Here is a 19497-nt window from a genome sequence, read left to right on the forward strand (position 1 = left end):
TTCTAGAATGAAAAAAATGACCATGTACTGTATATAGTTATTTTATGATGAAAGATAAATGAATATCATCACAGCTGAAATATCTTGTTATCCAATAAGAGTTCCATTGCTTCAGTACAGTCAGTTCCCCTATAACACGGTAGTTGTGTTCCTGAAGAACATTGCATTATAGAAAACTCATGTTGTAGTAACTATTGATTCAATGGGAATTATGGGGCTAGGGGAGAGTTGGTTTGAGGACATCAACATGACTGACAAGTTTCCTTTGCAATTTGTTGTATTCTTGTGAACTTTTATGTGTTCTTTTATAATTACTGTGTTTAGTTTGATACTGTACTCAGAATAATACCATGAAAAGGGGGAAAATGCTTGTTATAGTGTTAGTGTATGGTGCTAGGCTATGGAAGACGTAGCCATGAGGGAGGGTGGAGAATGGGTATGATGAAATAGTAAGTAGTGGACTGTGGCTGTCTTAAATGATTTTAATGATAAAACCTTTTACAAAATAAATACAAATAACCATAAGAAAAGTAAATAAACTTATATAAAAAAATTCCTCGCCACAAGAAGAGATGATGTTGGCTGCTTGAGACGAGTGGTGGAGGAGGAGGTGCAGTGAGTCTGATGACAAAGTTTTGTTCGAGAGTTGTAGCTTTGCTTTTTTTTTCACTTCACTTTCACTACCAGAATGCTTCACACCCTTGCCACTCATTATAATTAATAACAATAAAGTTGATACTAAGGTAAAGCACAGTCCACGATAACACGTGTGATGCATATGGAAGGTAAACAAAGACTGAAGTGCATGGACAGCATCCTGCCTTGTGTAATGTTATGCCGAGGCAGCCGTGTAACCAGTTATTCTTACATAGTTACGTTTAGTCTATCACGTTATATCCAATTTGCATTTGCATTGCAAAAGATCTGTTTCCTAATTCATTCATCGTGTTATGGAAACGCACGTTATAGGAGAACCGACTGTAAAAAATATGTAAAAATTCATGTAAATTTGAAGAACTTTCATAATATATCTGAAATGAAGTCTCATGATTTTTATTATTGAAGGAATTTGAAAATTTCTTTAGTTGATTTATTGAATCTGTATATTTTATTTGATATTGAGAAGTATCAAATCAAGTAAGTTTCATTCTCTCTCATCAGGATGCATGGCTATGAGAGTGTAGTGGGTCCAGTCAAGGGGATTTATACCCAACAGACTGGGCTGAACAAAGCCAGAGGCCATTCTTTGTTAGTTCCTGACAGACCTGCATATGTTACAATTCTGTCTCTTGGTAGGTATTCTTTTATTCTTGTTGTCTATTTTTTTATGTCCCAGAAATGAATGTTGAGAGGTTTGTATTAGAATGTTGAGAGGGCTGTATTAGAATGTTGAGAGGGTTGTATTAGAATGTTGAGAGGGCTGTATTAGAATGTTGAGAGGACTGCATTAGAATGTTGAGAGGGCTGTATTAGAATGTTGAGAGGCTGCATTAGAATGTTGAGAGGGCTGTATTAGAATGCACTGTTCCATCAGTTTGTCTGGCACACAGTAGAGTCAGTAGGTTTTTTAATTAAATTTTCCTTCATTAACTTCAAATTGTCATGAAAATTAGAAGCTCTTTCTCTCATAAACTAAAGTTTCATTGTTAGTAATACAGTAACATTCTTGACTAGTGCACTAGATATTCATTGTACTTTATTTAAAAAAAATTCTCTCATGCTTGAATTTTGAGTACTCGTAAAATCCTTGTTTACATGATTTAACTTAGGTTGAGAAATTTTTTTTTTAATTTTTGTTGTTGTTTATGAAGTATGTAAATGGTAGGAAGGAGGATGTTACTGCAGTTTGCTGGAGACCTTGTGCAGCAATAGGTATGAATGTTTCTAGTGCTGACTTCCATCTCTGAAATATACAAATCTACATCCTGCATAGGTTTAGAGGAGAGAGAATAGGGAGAATCAGTGAGGAAAATGTTGATAATGGTGAGAATAGGGAGGAATGTGATAGATCTAAATTTGGTAAGAAAGAACATTATTGGAGAGGTATAGCACAGTTGGTGATTGACGTCACACAGTTGTGGGTGGATCTTCTGGGCGACCACGTGGTAGTGGTGCGGAGGACAAACAAATTGCTGTTTACCTGCTTATGCTGGTGTGCATAAGGCAGCCAAAACATGGGAAAGTGAATAAGAATACCTGACTTAGCCTGATTTAATCTAATCTAAATAGTGGGAGAAAAAAGTGAGAACCTTAAAGAATGAAAGAGTGAGAAATGCATTCCAAGGGAAGTTAAAGAAAAAAGTTAATATTGTTGATGTGACTTGAGAGTTAATTTTAAATATTTTGGAGTTACTGTACATACAGAAGCATTAGTGTAAGCAGCCACAGAGATAAGTGAAAGTGTTAGAGCAGGAGATGGAAGAAAAAGCTCAGCATGGAGGAATGAAGATATAAGAAAAATGACTGAAGTGGATCATAGTATGGATGAAATAGTTGAGTGCACTGTTGAAAAGTGAGGATTGGAAATTAGAAACTAAAGATTTTAAGATTATAGATAAAGGGGCAGGAACAAGATGGTTTTACATGAATAATAGAAAATTAAATAGTTTAAAGGTGCAGTATTACTTTGAATTTTATGTTGTCGTTATGTGCTTTTTAGTGCGAGATGCTGTTGCCCGTCTGCCTAATGGGGAAGGCACTCGGTCAGATATATGTGAGCTGCTTAAAGAGTCTCAGTATCTGGCCCCCCTTACCAGCTCAACTGCAGAAAACAATCTAAATAGTGTTGTGTCTGGTGCACTGGACAGACTTCACTATGAAAATGATCCGTGTGTGAAGTATGACACTCCGCGGAAGCTCTGGATTTACTTACACCGCAACCGAAATGAAGAGGAATTTGGTAAAGGATACCGAGTTTTGTTCTTCATATTTCATGTATTTTAGCAGGTTCACTTTTAAGTTCTTTTGATATATATTGATAGAATTAATATTAAAAGAGGGTTTGTGTTGAGTAAAATATCCAAGATCATTGATATTTTTATTAAGTCTTTGTGAGTAGTGCAGTACAGTATTTAACTTTTTTCTGCAGAGCGGATGCATCATTTGAATGGACCTGGTGGCAGTAAAATAAAGAAGCCAGCTCCTAGAAGGCAAAGTAGAGCCAAAGCCAAGGACCCTCTGACCATTAAGGGCCCTCCAAATGTTGCTTTGGAACCTGTTGCCTCTCCCATTAAGGTATTTTATTGGAGTTACTTATCTCTTGTCACTTGTCAGCCAGTCCTCAATTGTACACTTGGCAGTTACTGGGCATGTACAGCCTCTTTAGTGTACCTAAACATGTTCCTGTGATAAACAAGCTTGGGGAAGATAGCTTTGACAGCTGCATCTGCTGATAACTTTTTTAATTTGAGGTTGTGACCTTTAGTAAAACAGCCATCAGGTAATTTCAGAGGAGTTCATTTTTTTATTCAAATTATAGTAATCTGAGATGTTCTAAATGGGTATGGTAAATATTGAGTGTAGCAGCCACCATATTTCTTGTTATTATGTTCTAGGATCTTCACCAATATTTTATTTTAATGCACAAAATATGTGTGATGGGAGCAAGGAAAGATGTATGTGTATACCTTGTATGCAGCAAACCACATGAACACGTGTCTGCTCTTGCTTGTAGTAATCCAGTGATTTAGTGATAAGTGATGACAAGTACTGTATTTGTTTTTTGTCATCTGTTGACTCATCTTTTCTTTCAGGTTGAAGGAACTCAGGTGAAACTTAAGCCTGAGGATGTTGCAGCTTTGACCAAAGCAAAACCAGACAGCCCAGTGAAATTAGACCAACTAAGTTCTTCAGCTGTTGGGAAGACCGTAACATCTGTAAGAGTGAGTCCTTTCCTCCTTACTACTGTATTTAAAAGTAAATTAATTAATGGGCATCAATCATATATGAAAATTAAATGAACCATACATAATACTTTGAAAAACAAATTTCTTTTGTGGGAAGTAATATTCTATGTGCATGATTTATTTAATTTTTTTTGCAAATTGTTGGTATTGAAAATACACTACAGGTACTGTATTATCCTGCATGTATCCTTCATCCTCGTCGACAGTTACCATATTTCCATTTTTCATATATATTTCAAATTGCTAGTTTTTTAAAAGGACTTGAACTATAAATGCTATTTACAGCCTTGGGGAATTTTTTTTCTGAATCTGAATAATCAATTGAGTGATTCTCTTCCACATTATCCTCTGTGTCTTATTATCAAGATGGGCTGGACTATTGTGTAGAGATGTATTTTAGGTAAACTGAAGAGAATTGTAATATTTTGTGTGTTACAGGTTGGTGGTGTAAGAGGTGCAGTAGGTGCAAGTAGTGTTCAGACAATTCAGGTGTCTACTGCAGGTGGTGTTCAGACCATCAAAGTGGCTCTACCACCAGGAGCCCAGACCATCACCAAGGTCACACCAAAAGTGCCATCATCCACAATTACCAAGGTGAGAGGAAGATTAAGCTGGTGAACTTCTTTATCATTAGGATGTCTTTTTATTTCCAATTTGTTTGATTATATGATTGTACACTACATAGCTCTTATAATACACATTATGAAGCGTTATTTGTATTGACAGTCACATGTTATGAAAAAACAAGTGATAGACAATTGACAACAAACATAGCTACAGTAAAGCCTCGAATTATGGCGGTAATGTGTCATCCAATATTTTTTAAGGCGAATTATTGTATCGTGAATCATTACTTACCATTAAAATAAAGCAATAAAAATGAGATGCGTTCCTTAGTGTGAACTTTTCACATATTTGGCGTGGCTTTTTATCTGCTTTCCCCCCCAAACCGTAAACTTAATGGAAAATAAAAACTATATACCGTACTTTGATTAATGTTTATTAATCCAAATTAGGCAATAGGTACAGGTTATTCATTATGTATTAGTGATAAAGAACTCGACTGTGGGTGGCGTCCAAGAGTATGAATGAATATGAAATCATATCATACCTTTTCTTCTTAAGAATTATTACCAAGTGTCTATATATGATTGAATTAACGTTTATGTATGCTAAATGAATTTTTACAATTCACTGGCAATATGTATTCAATTAAAACACACAAGAGATGGGACGCTATTGTTGTTGTTCAGTGTTTACACGCACGATGATGGTTCTCCATCTGAAACTGAAGAAGATAAGACCTTGGCTGTAGCTGTAGTGAAATTAATGTTGAAAGAAATGCACATTTTTATAAATGTTATTTTATATAAACAGAAGAAGAGAAGTAACCAATAGTGGTATAGAAGAAAATCGTGAGATGGACGGCAGAAAGCCAACATATGTACATACACACACACATGCAAACATAGCGTCATTTCTCTACACAAGAATATGAAAGCAACTCTTATTACTGTACATATGTGTTTCAATTAATATTTATGAATGTAAAACGAAAATTCTACTCGCCAATGGTGGTAAAACTGAAAACTTAAGGACACAGCCGATGGTTTAGTCCGAGTTTTGATTCAGATGACAACGAAGTGCCTAAATCGTCAGGTTCTCTCCTAGCTTTTGAACCAACACTGCCATCACTTGCCCCTCTCTTGCTTATGTTGAATAGGAACACAAAAATTCCGTAAGATACCTGAGAAAGTTTTTTTATCCTGATCTGGTTCAGACATGTGGAAACAAAAAGCCCGCCAAGCAGCGACTGTTTATGTTAGTGATGTCACCAACCCGGCAACTCGGAAAGGTCCGTGCGAAATTTTTTGTACATTACTGTACAGTACAGTATTAGTTATTACTTATGTGGAAATTTATTTTTATTTTTTTTCTTCTATTTTCATCGTAAATACAAATAGAATAACGATGTAAATTGAATCGGGTCCTAAATTAACTAGGGTTTTAAATATGATTCGCCATGAGTTGTATCGTCATAATTCGAGGCTTACTGTATTGCAATAATACTTTAAGTACAGGTTCTATTTTATCTTTACTGTTAACAAAATTCTGGCATATGTTAGTTGTAAAAAGAGACCCAATAATTGTACAGTATACAGCCCATTTATATAATACTGTACTTGAAAGAACTTTTGGCACAGCAAGTTAGCCTGAATATTGAAAGTTTGTAAATTAATATTAAAGTTAAGGGTTTGATTTTAAATATTTTAATTTTTTAGGGTAATTCCTTTGATCCATTTGTAATTTATTCCTGAATCATCATTTACACTAATTGTTCCCTGAATACAGTAATCATGTATAAAGATAGTTACTCTAAGGAAAATATTGTTATTTATATGTCATATTTAATGCATTTGAACAGGTGGGAGGCCAGACTATCAATAGAACATCTGCTCAGGCCCTTAGTAAACCTGGAAGTGCAGGCATTAAAGGGGTAAATTTACAGCAGTCGGTGCTTCAGTCAGCTGTGTCTGGATCAACTTTAGGGCCAGAATCTATATTAAGCTCACAACAAATCACAAGTTTGCCTTCAGGTGAGAAACTCAGTTGTGGTATGTGATAAAATATAATGTATCTAGTTTCTTTTGTTAGATGAATTGTGTCATCATCAGAGATGAATATGAGTATGGAGTTGTACACAAGATATGTGCTTCACACTTGTATTTATTCTAGGGAATGTAGGTCAGGGCAAGACACGAGCCCCAGTAGTAACACTAACAACGAGAGAAGCCGCAAGACTACCGGCTCCGTCTGTGTCACAGGCAAGATCCAGTTCCTCAGCCAGCACTACACCAGCAAATCAGCAACATGCGACACAAACAGTACTCGCCTCACAAGTATGTTACTTTTTCTTTATTCTGAATGGAAGGTTTATATCATATTGTGTGTTGTCCTAATTTATTGAACACCAAATGTGTTTTTTATAATGATATTGTCCTGCACTAATTTTAGTGATTTAAGTATGAAGATTTGTTTTTTTGCTGTTTTCAGGTAAAAATTGAGGGAATAAAATTATTTCATCATTTTCACAGGTTACATCACCGGGTGTTGCAGCAGGAAAGCTTTCTAATACAGCCACTGTGGTCAACATGAATGCCGCTGCAGCACAGAAATCCAATTTGTTTTCTCTGGGTGGTATTAAGTTGCTTCAAGCATCTCCCCAGCAAATTGCAGGTAATTACTGAAGATCATTTTCAAGTAAACTGGTTATCTTGGTCATCATTTTATAAATTTTGGTAACTGAGTTGGGTGTGCTGCTGGTGAGTGATGGATGGTGTTAGGTGCCAAAGGAATACATCAGATGGATATTATGAGTCTTGTTCTAGAAGGAGAACACCATAGCAGGTAGATAGAACATACATTAGCTAATAGAGGGAGAGTCTGTGATGCTTCTGATCCTATCTATCATGTCATTTCTTTTCCTGTAACTGTCAAGGGATGGATTCTGAATGAACTGCATACTCGCCATAAGTTTGAGCTATTGGTGGACAAGATATAAGAAACTTACTTGACTTCTGAGCTAAAAAAAAATAAGTGTGGAACCTCTTCTATGTGCTAGTGTTGACACAGGAGCTTTAGTAGTGCCAAGAGGGGAATGCAGGGAGAAATTAAAAAAAAAAATTCATACCAGATGTGTTTAGGTGAAAATCTGTATGAAACGGACCTTTTAAGAAGTGTGAGTACTAATGTATTTGGATGCAGAGGAAATTTTTGAGGATATTTTTATATAGTTTTCAAATGGCCAGGTAATTTTTCAGAGTTGGCACTGTGCTGTTTTTGGAGCCTCAGTGTGTGTGTGTTTGCATGCATTCATGCATGCAAAAGAGAGAAAAGAAGGCATTTATAGTTGTGAATATGAGCCCCAAAATCATTACTCTGCCATCTTTGAAAAAATAATTATCCATAAGCTTGAAAAAAATAATAATTTAGATGGGACAAATAAAGTCCTTATATTCCCATACCAACTGATTTTTTTTTTTTTATAGTAATTGAGTTTGAAAATTTAGGATTAGTAGCACCATGGCCCCTTTGGACTAGGTGGTATGCATTAAGGCCCAAGTTAATGACCTGCTGCCATTATGAGTTAGATCATGTTCATCATTATCATTGTTTTATTACAATTTTCCTCACTTGGTTTGGATATCACACTTTTTCACGATGCACTTTTTTTTCCAGGAAAGGGTGGCTCAAATTCTCAAGCAGTTGTAAATTCTATAACCAAGTTACAAACTTTAATGGTTGATGGAAAAGTCTTGATGCAAGGAGGAAAGGTGAGAACAATTTACAATTTGTTGCTTAACTTGTTGAATATTATATAATTTTTTGGCAGATAATACAGTATGTGTGTTTGGGTTAGAATTCCACAGGAACTCCTATATTTTTTTTTTTTTTTTAATATTATATACTGCAATAGATTTATAACTAGGTACAGTATGTTGCTTAATATCTTTTGTGTAAGAGTATCATCGTTGTGTTGATTTGTGCCTTCACTTATGAAGAAAGTTGGTTAGGACCTGTAAGATCTATTGTAAATGTATCATTTATTAGCCACGTCTGCACACTCACTCTTAATGGCTTATCAATATAACTATTTTTTCAGAATGGCACACTAAGTTTTGGTAACTTAGGAATAAAGCAACATTGATTTGTGATTGTTATTTACAGTTAATTAGAATGATAACTAATGAGCATGTGGTTCTTGCAGATGGGACAAGCTATTACAGGTAATGTAAACATGGCGGGGAAGCAGGTCATCACAGGTGTCTTTCCTGGCCAGCATATTGCCACTGTGGAGAGTCTTCTGAGTCAAGCAGACAAGGCTACTCTACAAGGTGATTGGACTTTGACTCTTATTAAGTGTAATGAATCAGTCTTTCTCCTAACTTTCCTGTGTATATTTCTGAGCTTAACTGTTATAATAATCAAACAACCAGTGAATGTTAGTTTATTGAATGGAGTTATTAGTTAATAGATTTAAAAAATGATAATGATGGGAATGATTTTACCTAGCCATTATGTACAGTGTTCAGAAGAGGAATGGCAGTGAGTAGCTATTCAAATTGAAAGGTTTTTTTTTTAGATTTTCCATTGTTATGTTAATCCTTTCTTATCATTGTCTGCACTCTTCTTGCACCACTGCCCCTGTATGTTTTAATGCATTTCCTAATGTTTTTGTACCTTGTGATCCAGCCAGTCAGACATAGGGAGAGAGATAGATATAATACATTTTAAGTAGCAGTACAGTAAACACATAAAAAAGGTGTTTTCATGCAGGTGGAGTAATAACAACGATGGCAGGGAACAAGTTGGCAGGTGGGAATGTGATCCATCTGGCCGGGGGTGCTGGGGGTGTACAGAGACTGACGCTGGTGTCCCCACAAGGTTCCCACGTTCCTCTCAGTGCCACAAGTCAGAGACTAGTCCTTGCCACTGGCTCACAGGTATATCATGTTTACCCTTCTTGTTTACTTATCAGCCACCACACGTAGTAATGTACTGACCTTTTAGGAGGAAATAAGTCCCTAGCTTGTTAAGGATCCCTTCAGTTTGTGGGATAGAGGTTTATATAATTATGTATTAAGGAGAATTCTTTAAATTTTTCTGTAAGAATATTATGTGGTTTTGCAAAGAAAGTAGGAGCAAAGTTTTGAACAAATAATAGAATTTTGTTTGTACCTCTACATATACAGTATAGTGATGTCCTCAGACTTCTTATATTTTTATGATGTCACAGCATATCGGCAAAATTTAGTTCATTTGTAACTCCAGTTACAAGAATTACTTGGTCATTTGAGTAATATGGGGGTCCTCATTATCCGAGCTTAATTGGGACCAGAAAAAGGACTTGGACAGTGATTCCACAGATAAAGGAGAATTAATTCCCATAAGAAGTAATAGGAATAGGGACTAATTGATACCATTACATTGTAAATGATACTCAGAAAGTTTAATTTTATATCTTTTGACATCTTTATACCTTAGAAATATTGTTAAACATTTGATTACACATTATTTTTAAAAATTATTTTACTTTATAACTTATTTAAGATACTTTAAAGTCGTTTGGGATCAGTGTGTTGATGTGACGCAGGCTACCTTACCACGAGGTTTGCTAACTGCGCACACACGCACTATCACACTCATTTCAGTTAAAGTGAAAGTGGTTCATTGAGATACATTATTAAAATAAAAATAAAATGAAATACTGTAGTGTAAATATAAATAAAAAAAAATTTAACAGGGAATAATATTCGTGGAAATGGCACGTAATTATGTAGCCGAGTCGCCACCCAGTAGCATTGAGAGCGGGTAAGACCAAGCTGTGACCTATGTTAATGTTCAATTTGTAATTTTGGGTAGATAATGTAATTTTATTCATTTTCTTTTACTCTGTTACATGCACACACAGTCATTCATACAGACGTGCAAAATTTTTCTTATAAGGTAAAAAATATAAAAGTAATAAACATTTCTTACATGCTCGGCAGTTAACCCACAGAGCAGGGGAAGGGGAGCAGCATGGGGGATCTCTTCGCTGTTCTCTGTTTCATGTCCCGTGAAATAATTGCCAAATGACAATGCAGTATTTTTTCTTTTATTTATTATTATATTTATTTATTATTGTTTTTGTTTATTATTATTATTATTATTTGTATTTATTCCTCACATTTACTGGTACAGTATACACGCAGCACATTTCATCCGGGCAGTCACCATGCTGACTCAAGAGATGTGTGTGGCTGCTGCCTGTATGCTGTGACAACACATAGGGGGGAGGGAGAGTGCGGCTGGCTACAGTTACAGCTCTCTGCCTCGATACATAAGCTCATTTCCCACACATACACATCCAGGGATACCCATACACCACTTTACTTAGGTTTGGAACTAATGGCTAAAAAAATTCCACCAATTTCACCAAAGGCACAACAAAGTAACAAAAAATCCTCAGAGTACTTCTAAAGCAAGGCTTTGCAACGTGGGTGACTTACTATGCATGTATGGCACAGGCAAGGAGGATGAACTTTGAGAGAATGGGAGGCGGGCTGGAATTTCAAATGCTTATTCTCTTGACCTACGGATTTTATCCGTGGAATCCTCATAAATTCAGGGAATATTTACGTGTAGTTCTACAATAATTTGGGCTCTTGAATGTGGATCCACGAATAATGAATACAGTACTCGGATAACAAGGACCCCTGTAGTAGACATTTAGCATTTGTACTTAGTCTTGTAATGGATGATAATAACAGTAATAATTATTTTTTAAATAATGTACAGTTGCACTCATAAACCTAAGATTTAAAAACAAAATATTGTACTGTACATATAAAAAAGATAAGGATGTCTGCTCCTTTGTTGTTTTTCTGTATACAGTAATTTCATGGTAGAGGTGTTGAGGTACTATATGTTTGAAATGTATTAAGTCAAAACTCTTGCCATAAATCTACTCATGGTGTACCTCAGGCTGGAAAATTAGATGGGTCTGGGAGCAAGGCTCAGGTTGTTCAGACCATCCAGACGTTGCAGCCAGGCAGTCATGTTGTGCAGACGTGCCATGGGACAATCACCACCACCACCATTAGTACCACCACTACACCCTCTATCACCAGTACCACCACTCAGGTCATCACCACCCCTGTAGCCTCAACACCCACTGCTGTTACCACCTCACAAGCAAGATTTTTCTCTGTAGGCCAACAGCAAAAAGCAATTGTCCAGGTATGCAGTAATTTTTCATCTTTGTTTTCTGAATGGAGAAATTTAGTTGAAGTCTGTGGATTAATTGTTCTTTAGTGGCCACAGAAGTACTGCCATGTGATAGGTGAAAGGATAAATATTTTTCCCTTTGATTGCTGTAGTGCGTGGTCATACTTTCACTACTGTCTATGGCATAGATAGTATATTTGTTATTTTTTAATTATTCTCTTGCACAGCTTGATACTAACTTCTTTTTGCCTTTCACTTGTTTTCACTTTGGATGCCTGATTACTGAAACTGGCTACCCTCCTCTTCATGAGGTTAGATGGTTGCAGTTGTAGTAATCAGGTCTATGTGACATCTGAGATGATATCCAATTCTGTTTAATTGCCTTTGTTCCAACTTTTTGTTGATGGTCTGTTCATTGCATTGTACAGTCAACAAAAAATGTTTATGCACCTTTATGGTGTTATACAATATGATACACCGGATCAAGAATTCTGAACAACACTCATTTACGTGGGTGATTCCTGTTAGTTTCTCTGTATTAACTATATATGATATAAAAAATACACCATACTGATTGTACAATGCATCACACAACCTGAAATACCAACCTTACCAAATTAACATGGCCTCAGTTAGTGATCGTTGCAGAGGCCATCAGACCAAGGAGTGCAGAATATTTTTTTGCTGACTTTACATCAGCTTGGTCAGCATAAGTTTTTACAGAGCTTACTGCCAGATTAATTCATGCTCTTCATCACACTTAACCTCTTATGCAGGCTGCAGTTGCAAGTGGAATTACATGAGTGAATTCAGTAACTTGCAACATGTTTTTGGATATCTTTACTCTTTAGTGGGAAACAGAAAGTGTCCTTCTATATGTTGTTGCTTTTACATTACATCCTGTGCTGTGATGATTCACATTATGGTAGATATCAAAATAAGATATTTAACTGAGGAACAAGATACTATATACCATACCAATAAATGTGAGGAATAAATGAATATAATACCAATAAATAGAATTAAAAAATACTGCATTGCCATTTGGTTGCTGGATGATAAAGTATTTGTCAATTACTTCACTACACGGGACTTGTGCATGAAGAAATGTTTAATCCCTTTGTTTTTGACTATATATATATATATATATATATATATATATATATATATATATATATATATATATATATATATATATATATATATATATATATATATATATATATATATATATATATATATATATATATATTGAAGTTGCTATAGAATCCTGCTTGTTGCTTGTCAGTACTTAAGGTATGTAAGAGTTATGCATATCACACAGGCAGTTCCTATTTTGCTAAGCTTCAGTACAGTTATTTATGTATGTACTGTACCTACAATTAATGACTCGGAAGTGTAGGCCTCAATTTTTTTTTGAATTGTCAAGGTTTTCAAGTGACTGATGTTTGGATTTTAGAAGTGCAACCCATAGTATGCTTGTTTATTTCACTAACTTATCTAATTATTTTCAAGCGCTCGGAAAGTATTTAAGTCAACAAATAAGTTTTCAGTGTCATCATACTGTTCCCTTTGTTCTAATCTCATCTGGTTTCTCGTAAGTATAAATATAAAGCTAGTATTGTACTGTACTGCACTGCACTACATGTACTGTACAGTACAGGTATTTCACTTATGAGGTTAATGTGGGTTTTTTATTATTGTGCACCCCCCCCCCCTTTGTTTTGTTTTTTTTCCTTAGGTATCCTCGCATTTCTAGTAGGAGTCTCTGGATAAATTACTTAAATTTACTAAACATACATTTATGAAAGGGTTTCAGGAACGTAGCCGTTTTGTAAATCAGGGAATACCTGTACCTGCACTTTTTCTTTTATAGGCAAGAGTAAATAGGTATTATACAATGTGTCCTTTTGCCAATGCAGTATATAAAGCTTCAATAAGCACTTGACATTATATTTATACTGTACTAAAGTATAGTGTATGTATATATATATATATATATATATTTTTTTTCTTTCAGGGTTTAAATATGGCTGGTAAACCTTCAGTGCTCTCCAGTGGAGGAATTCGTCTAGTCCAACCAGGTGCGGGTGGAGCTGGGGGAGGGGCTGTAATGGCAGGTGGATCAACAGCAACTGGCAACCTTATAACAATTGGTGGCAAACAGGTGTTGCTTACAAGCAAGCCATTTGCACAACAAGGACAGTTGCAACAGGTGTGTTTTTAACTTCATTTTTCAGCACCTGCTCTGTACCTGACTTATGATTCTGATTTTATATTGTAATAGAAATTTGGGGTGAATATTATAATATTCTTAAACACTGTTTATAATGTTCTTTCTTAGAAATGGCTTCACTTTGTCCCAGCAAGTTTTGTTTTTTACAATCCAGTCACCATCCTTAGAGTTACTTATCAAGACTTCAGTTAATTAATTTTCCTCCACTTCTTTGGTTCACCCTTACTATGGCAAGGACTGACTGGAATCAAAAGCAATATTGACACCCTTATTAACTCATTTATTCTCTTTTACTGCCTTACCAGATACTGGTATTTTTTGCCAAATGAAAAAAAGATGTGTATACTGTACAATATGCTTAACTGAAGAAGAAATAAGAATTACAATACACCTATAGTGCAAGTCTAAATATACATTTGTTTAAATTTTCCCATGGTCTCTATATGTCTTGGAGTTTAGGTAAGATCAAAGAAACTCTACCACAGTACAGATAATACATAAAGAATTATGTACCTAATTATTCTTGTTTTGAGTACAGATGTACTGTATTCATTTGTTTAAACTCCTTTTCATACCCCACTGAGTTTTTGGTGGGGCAATATTGATTTGGTAATAAGTATTTTACAAACTTTTCATCCAGGCACTGTCGATTTCATAGATGTTGGAGTTATATATAGATTGATTAAAACAGAACCAATCATTTTTTTACTTTACAAATTTTGAAATTATTGTGATAGAATAAGTATTAATTAGTACCTCATTACTGTACAGGTGATGTTGACCAGTGGTAGCATAAAAGGTGGGATTCAAGGTACCCAGGGAACTCAAACTGCAGCGAGCCAAGGAGCAGTAGTAGTAGCCAGTGGGGCAGGAGGACAGCAGATAGTTCTTCCAGCATCTGCTCTCCAGGGTTCCCATTTAAACTTGAAAGGACTCCAGGCCTTCCACACTCTCAAAGTAATTCCTGCATCCCAAGTCACACAGCAACAGAGAGGTTTGTACTCCTGTGTAATAATGATCATTAATGCCACAACTCCGTGTTTTCTGTGTCCATAATATTTTGTTTTATTTGTAAATCATACAAGCCTCTTCCTGACATGACGCAGGGTGACCACAGGCGCTAGTCACTTGAAGCTTTAATTCAGCAGCAAGTGTGTTACTCGTACCTTCTTAGTAGGTTGCTTCTCCACACAAAGGTTGTTCTTCCATTGACAATTTCTCCTGACAGTGTATTCATTTATTGCCGAGCGAACAAGGAGGGAATCCAATCATTTTGCTCAAAATTTTCAGAGCCAGGTGCAATTATACCGTACTAAATAACCTCTTGAAGGCTTGAACTTGTTGATATGTATCATCTCATTTTCCTGTGTGGCACAGTGAGAGATACCCTGGAAATGTTGTCCAGCTTACATGTGTCTGTCTTCTTAGGCTGTAAATTAGCATTCTGGAGGACATTTTTTTTAATGCAATGTACAGTCATGGTCAAAAGTAGTCATTCACTCTACCACCTACTCCTTGCGCCTGGTCAGGTCATTTCTCCGCGGCAAGTCACGAGGAATGGAGAGGGTGAATGGTCGATTTGGGGGGAGTGGTGTGGGAGGGTGGTATGGTATGCAAATTGCTCATCAAGAGGGTCGGGGGTTGAAGAAAATTTTTAAATTCATGAAAGAAGGAAGAGAAGGATGAATGAAAGTTCTTCACTATACAAGCATGAAAGAGTAATAGATGAGGACCCTTATTTTATTATCATTATTACCTGTATAATGTGCATCCATTTCCTTCTTTATCATTTTTTTGGTTGTGGTTCAATTTTTAAATTAAATATTTATAATAACGTTGATATGAGGAGAAATATTGAATACAAGGGTGGAAATCACATTTACTTTTAATATTTACCAACACAGGTTATACTGAATCTCAATAGCTCATCCAAATGCTTTCCTTTTCAATAACCTCCTGCAGTGTTTTCTTGGGACCGAGGACACAAGGGTGGTCAAGTCAACTTACATTCTATCCAAGGGAGTGATCAAATAACATCCTAGTTTAGTGATACTGGTGGTGAGCAAGGTTGAATGCAAAGCCGTGTCCCTACTCTTTTAGGCTGTCATATCAGGGGCTTTCCCTCATGGAAGCCAGATGCCTTATCAACCCTAATAGCACATTACCTGCCAAAAGTCCATATGACACCTCCCTGGACTTCTGCCCTCCTGGTTGGTTGGTTGTTTAGGCGTTAGGCCTATCAATTACCAGGGTCATTAAGGCCATCAATGTCAGGCTACATCCACCAACCTTAAGGATAAATCTAAAACCACATAGATTAGATTCGATTGCCCCCGAGGGGGCTAGTTTATTGGGCACCCCCCTTACATCCTGTGCAAGGTGAAGTGCAGAAGCGTTTACAGCGCCCCATCTGGGAAGCATGCGTAGTTCATGTTTGCCTTTATGACTCATGCATTAAGGGCGTAAAAGCCTGAAGGGCCATGGGTTTTGTCAGCAAGTTACATAAAGTGACAGAATGACTAGTGTGTGGGGGGAAAAATTCCTGGTACACTATCTGTTTATGGCAAAGCGTGGCAGGTCCCTAATAATGTCAAGTGCCAGGCCATAGGCATTGACAATATTGAGGGACATACCTTTTAGTGTGATTGTGATGGCGTGTACGTCGGCAGTGTTGGGGGACGTCCTTTTTGGCGTAGATACGTAGGTCACTAGCATATCCTCATGGTGGAGAACTGGAGTGGATGGACCCCCAGGTGCCGGCATGCCAGTAGGGGATGGTGAGCCGGGGGTGGTGTACACTCTCACTAATTATGTGGCCCGTGACTTATGCCCTCCTACCCTACTTGGGTCCATCACCCCACACACACACACCCCCCTATCGATACCTGCATTACCCTCTTGTGACTCGTTTTGTAGAAAGGCTTCGAGCTCACCGTAGGAGAGATGGACGATTACTTTTGACTGCGACTATATGTTTTGGCATTGTCTGGAAACTTTAATTAGCCAATTGGTTGTTACATTTGTGTTGGTAAGTACTAAGTTATTTTTAAGAATATTAATGTGTTTGATATTAATACTGTAGCATAAGGACTTTTGAGCAGTGTCATGTACCATATATACAGTAATAATATAGAAATATGTTGAGCACACTTTCAGCTATTCATATTTTATTCTTATTCGCAGGCAAACCAGTTTTGGCACGGATAGTGTCCCCTGCGTCTGTGAGAGGAACAGTTCCAACAACTTCTGTCACCAACACTTTGCCCTCTGGACATGATTCTTCAAAATCTTAGGATCAGTTATTTGTACAGTTTTTTATAAAATCACTTCTGTTATGAAATAGACCATTATACCTGTATCAGTGGGTTTACAGTCAACTCCTAAGCCTTCACATCCCAATAATTATTTTGAATGAGAAAACTTATTCAGTTAATTATGCAGCTGCATAGTACAGTATTTCGTAAATGGTAACTGATTCTTTGTTTGATTGTCTTCCATCTCTGTCTAATATACACAACAAAACTTTAATTTATTTGGTTATTTATCATTGACAAAAAACAAGTTTTCAGTATACAGTATATATTTTATTTACATCCTTAGTCCAAAGAGTTGATATTTCAAGTTTGAAGTGATGAGAACTGTCTATTGTAGGAATATGACAGTTCTCTCCTCTCATAATGTCACCTACATTAAGATGTTTGGAGTAACTGCTGCTTAGAATTCATTATGAGAATTCTACCAGTGCTAAGAAAAGAACGTTGGAAGTTTGGGTGTTAGTATTTTATTCCTGTAAATTAACAAACTCACTTAGTTTTATGTTGCCAAAACATAGAATAAACATTACCGTTACTCTGTGTAACTATGAATTATTATATACAGTGAAGTTCACATAAGTCAGCAGGAAAAATGTTTATTATTTACTTGGGAAATATCAAGATTTTCTGTGATAGTCATATTGACATATTTTGTGGATATTTGAAGATCATTCAATATTTTGCACGGTTGAATGAATGTTATATATGTGTCACGAGGTTCATGTATGTGAGATTGATATTATAAATATATTGCTGTAAAAAATTATGTATGTTTTATATCCTGACTCGCCCACATGGACTCGATTCATCACATCTTCTGGAATTTGTGCAGGGCCGGCTTGAGGCATAGGCAGACTAGGCCTCCAGCCCATAAGGGGGACCCCTGATGCCTCCTTCGGGAATTTAGTTCAAAATCTCTGAGGCTGGCCGAGTGTGAATTTTTAAAGTTATCTGCTGAGTTAGGAACCCTCCTATTAAAAATTTGAACCTTAAAAAGTATTACAATACTTTACATGTTGTGCATTACCAAACTAAACAAGTAAGGGAGGCTGTGCTGGATATGAGGAACAAAGTCACAGACCCTGTGACAAGGATAGAGGCCCAGTCACTGGCGGAAGAAGTTGGGTCTTACTATTTTTTTATATGCACCGTGATACGGTAAGACATTCTGCAACAAATAAAAGTGAGCAAAAACTTGCAGTCTACTACCCTGCAGCTTGATGTGGCTTTGAGCTTACTCAAGAAAACTAAAGCCTCCCTGGTGAGCTACCGTGAGAATGGATTTGTCTCGGCACAAGCATCAGCTAAGGACGTGCGAGGAATGAAGGTGAAGGCTGCGTTAAAGGAAAAGAGACTTGGAATGATGAAGAGACACTTTGGATATGAAGCTCCAGATGAGCCAGTTTCTGATGCTTCGAGAGGATTAGAAGTGTATTTTATCATTATGGTGGTAGACTGTCATCACATCACTCAATGATAGGTGCCAGAGCCTGGGAGATGTTAAGAGACAAATTTGGAGTTTGGAGTTCTTTTTCACTTTCTAGATCCTAGGTTTTAGAAATATTAATGATATGTAAATTACTGAAGTAACAATAAATTGCAACAACAAATTGTTAGTACTGATTTGCTTTCCCTTTGAGGAGGGGAGGCCAGGATGGGAACGTTTTTCCATAAGATAAGAGGGGGGCCCTAAAAGCCAAGAGCTGGCTCTGAATTTGTGTCATATATTTGTGGAAAATAACTGATGCTTTGAAATTGTTTATGGACAGGGATTTATTTTTCAAGTGCCTGATGTCGAAATGCTTTAAGCTGAGGATGTCTTACAAGTTCAGCCATGTTTGTTTGTTTTAGGCTGGGTTATATTTATTTCAAAGTGAGCTATCTCTGTTTTAAGCTGAACCATTTACATCTCAAGCATAGCCATCTCGTTTAAGCTGGGTCATCTGTTTTTCAAGCTGGACAATTTATTTTAGTTGAACCATGTGATAAGCTGAACTGTGTACAAACCAAGTCATCAATACGTTTTAGCTGAATCATCCAAATTCATTCCAAGTCATATTTTTCAAGCTGAACCACCTGTCTTTCAGGCTGATCCATCTTCTGTATTTTTCAAGTTAACCATCTTGTTTTGAAGCTGAGCCATCTATTTTTCAAGCTGAGCCATTCATTTTTGAAGCTGAATCATCTAGTTGTCAAGGTTGGCCATTTTTTTTTTTTTCAAATTTAACCATGTTTTTTCAAGCTGTTCTATTTATTTTTCAAGCCGAGCCAT

At 36.4% G+C, this 19497-nt stretch overlaps 1 protein-coding gene across 3 annotated transcripts in view; it reads left to right on the plus strand.

Moving 5' to 3' along the window:
- Window positions 1-18800, plus strand: part of LOC121861047 (nuclear factor related to kappa-B-binding protein-like) — a 29517-nt gene extending 10717 nt beyond the window's left edge. Inside the window, exons 12-26 of one of the 3 annotated variants that reach the window (XM_042358543.1) lie at window positions 1162-1292; window positions 2660-2899; window positions 3089-3234; window positions 3753-3881; window positions 4344-4499; window positions 6331-6502; window positions 6651-6805; window positions 7001-7142; window positions 8145-8239; window positions 8674-8800; window positions 9243-9409; window positions 11433-11687; window positions 13696-13890; window positions 14683-14905; window positions 17095-18800. In XM_042358543.1, coding sequence (XP_042214477.1) covers window positions 1162-1292; window positions 2660-2899; window positions 3089-3234; window positions 3753-3881; window positions 4344-4499; window positions 6331-6502; window positions 6651-6805; window positions 7001-7142; window positions 8145-8239; window positions 8674-8800; window positions 9243-9409; window positions 11433-11687; window positions 13696-13890; window positions 14683-14905; window positions 17095-17204 — 2443 coding nt within the window. In that variant the 3' untranslated portion in view covers window positions 17205-18800. Of the gene's footprint in view, window positions 1-1161; window positions 1293-2659; window positions 2900-3088; window positions 3235-3752; window positions 3882-4343; window positions 4500-6330; window positions 6503-6641; window positions 6806-7000; window positions 7143-8144; window positions 8240-8673; window positions 8801-9242; window positions 9410-11432; window positions 11688-13695; window positions 13891-14682; window positions 14906-17094 lie in introns of all 3 variants that reach the window. The other 2 variants (XM_042358542.1, XM_042358544.1) reach the window with 2 other exon arrangements.
- The last annotated feature ends 697 nt before the right edge of the window (window positions 18801-19497 follow it).

This window comes from Homarus americanus, unplaced genomic scaffold (assembly GCF_018991925.1).
Source record: "Homarus americanus isolate GMGI-L3 unplaced genomic scaffold, GMGI_Hamer_2.0 scaffold52806, whole genome shotgun sequence".
In the NCBI taxonomy this organism is placed as follows: Eukaryota; Metazoa; Arthropoda; class Malacostraca; order Decapoda; family Nephropidae; genus Homarus; species Homarus americanus.